The sequence below is a fragment of the Limulus polyphemus genome, unplaced genomic scaffold (genome assembly GCF_000517525.1).
Source record: "Limulus polyphemus unplaced genomic scaffold, Limulus_polyphemus-2.1.2 Scaffold1448, whole genome shotgun sequence".
In the NCBI taxonomy this organism is placed as follows: domain Eukaryota; kingdom Metazoa; phylum Arthropoda; class Merostomata; order Xiphosura; family Limulidae; genus Limulus; species Limulus polyphemus.
In genome coordinates, this window is record NW_013667058.1 from 1 (window position 1) to 2,349 (window position 2,349).

The window sequence follows — 2,349 nt, forward strand, 5'->3', positions numbered from 1 at the left end:
ATTTAAAGTATTTGTTCAAATTAAGACCCAATGCCTCTGCCTATGGGAAAGATTTAAAGTATTTGTTCAAATTAAAGATCCAATGCCTCTATCTATAGGAAAGCTTTAAAGTATTTGTCTAAATGGAAGCCTCAATGTCTCTGTCTATAAGAAAGGTTTAAAGTATTTTTCTTGAGGAGATGAATCAATGTTTGTCTAAGGAAAGGATTTATAGTTCTGCATGAAATGTTCAACGGGACTTCGCTACAGAACCTATTATTTATACTTTATTATTTTTTATTTTCTTGTAACAAAATTTGATTTCTGATTTTAAAGTCAAATAACTTATTCTAATTTATAGTGTTTTTTGTAAAACTTATTCAGTAACGTGTTAACAGGTCCAGTTCACAGACTACGAAAATGCAGCTTTTTGTTTGTTTGTGGCAATTTTAGCCAAAATCATCCTTGAAAAGAAGTTGAACATACTTATACCAATCAGTAAGGTGAGAGAAAAAAACGTTACATCTAATGTAACTGCTAAGAACTAAATAGGTTGGCAAAGTAGAATGTTTTAAATAGAAACTTGAACTATGTTTAATCATTACCATGTTGAACTGACCCCTGTAAGCTCAACTTCAAGATTCATTAGATTTATTTTAGAAACGTACATTATTTTGTGTGATGCTCAATATAAATCAAAATTTTGTTGTTATAATCAAAACATTTTTTCCTAGCAATATTATTAATTCATCAGAAGTATATTAATGTCTATTTACATTTTTTTTTAAAGAGGAGCTAAAAAAATTAATTTACAAGACATATGTAATATTTGAATAGTAATTTTTTTAATTAAATAGAGAGTAGGATACTGTGCAAGATGTGATTTTGTAAGTTGAATTGTATTTGTTATTGTTTGTAAGGTTCATGAGAACGTTCAAAGAGCACAAAAGCGTGACGCTGTGAACTGTGAAAAGTTTTGGATGAAATCCAATTTAAATGATGGTAAGACCTCTCAAGTATATTCTCATCTTGTTAGATCTAACGTTCAAATGTGTGAATTTTTTATTCTGTGCCTTAAAAATGCAAGTATAATATCAAAAGAGACAAGAAAACAGGACGAATATAACACGTTTTCGGTTTTAGAGTAAAAATCCTCTCCAGTAAAGCACAAAGTGAACACTTTTCTTACTAAAACAAACAAAAACATAAATTATATCACCTGTTTAAATCATTTAACTAAAAAAAACAATGGTGCTGTAATCTCAAGGATAGCTACAGCAGTGATTATTTTGTTTTCAAGTACAAACTTTTAGCTCATAGCTCTGCCATCTCTTGACCGATTTTAGATCTAATTACAGTTTTGGACTCAAAATGACAAACCCTTTCGAACGATGTATTTGATCACGCCCAAGGTCTCGTAGATTAATTTACTCTAATCCTTCCTAAAATAATTTCAATTGGAAAAAAGGGATCATAGATTAATTTACTCTAATCCTGCCTTAAAGAATTTCATGTGCTGCAGCCATTAAGGATTTCCTATGTTAATGTTTGGTATTATAATTTCAGTTTCTTGCTTTCTAGATGATTCTGTATGGGAAGAACTGACGCTTAACGAAATAGTCAACGGTAAAGATTCTAAGCACATAGGCCTCATATCAGTTATTCGTCAATACGTTAATGACATGAACGTAGATAATAATATTGCAGTAGCTGTTGAACGCTATTTACGCCTAATACAAGGAAGAGCTTCAGGTATGTAACCTTGTTTGTTTATTTGTACTGAACTTTACCAATTCCTCTAATGTTTCTTATAATCATGTAAAATTGGAGTAATCTTATTGTTTTGTATCTTTGATTGTAGTTCATAACTACGATTATTTGGTATTGGTATTTTCAGTCTGAAAGGCACATGGGCTAAACAGTTAGGTCAGAGACCCCAAGGCTCAACCATAGCCGTCTATAATTAAGAACTTCTGATAAGAGGGAGTACAATCAGTCAGCAGCGCCCGCCGCTTACGCGGCTACTATTAACTATATGATAGGATTGACTTACAGTTATAATCCTCTTACAATTGTAAGTACGGAGGTATGTTCAGAGTCTCGAACCTTAGACCTTTCAATCAACAACCTGTTTAGTTAACCAATAACACACCCATCGAGAGGGAGAGGGAGAGGGAGATCGTGGAAATTTTCCCGAGGACCACAACCATTAAAGGGTCCTAGAGAAAGCAAAAAATATTGATCAATAGATACTGAACATTTAAAACATTCTAAGATGACCTGATGATGACAAAACCTTGTCGAAACGTTGTACATTTGCTGTCATGTTAAGCTTATATTAAAGTTTTTCTTCATTACCCATTTAAGCCG

At 32.1% G+C, this 2,349-nt stretch overlaps 1 protein-coding gene across 1 annotated transcript in view; it reads left to right on the forward strand.

Moving 5' to 3' along the window:
* Positions 1-277: 277 nt before the first annotated feature.
* LOC106463620 (glutamate--cysteine ligase-like) overlaps positions 278-2,349 on the forward strand; it is a 10,006-nt gene continuing 7,934 nt past the window's right edge. The window contains exons 1-3 of the mRNA XM_013923669.2: positions 278-482; positions 900-981; positions 1,561-1,731. Coding sequence (XP_013779123.2) covers positions 960-981; positions 1,561-1,731 — 193 coding nt within the window. The 5' untranslated portion in view covers positions 278-482; positions 900-959. The remainder of the gene's footprint in view (positions 483-899; positions 982-1,560; positions 1,732-2,349) is intronic.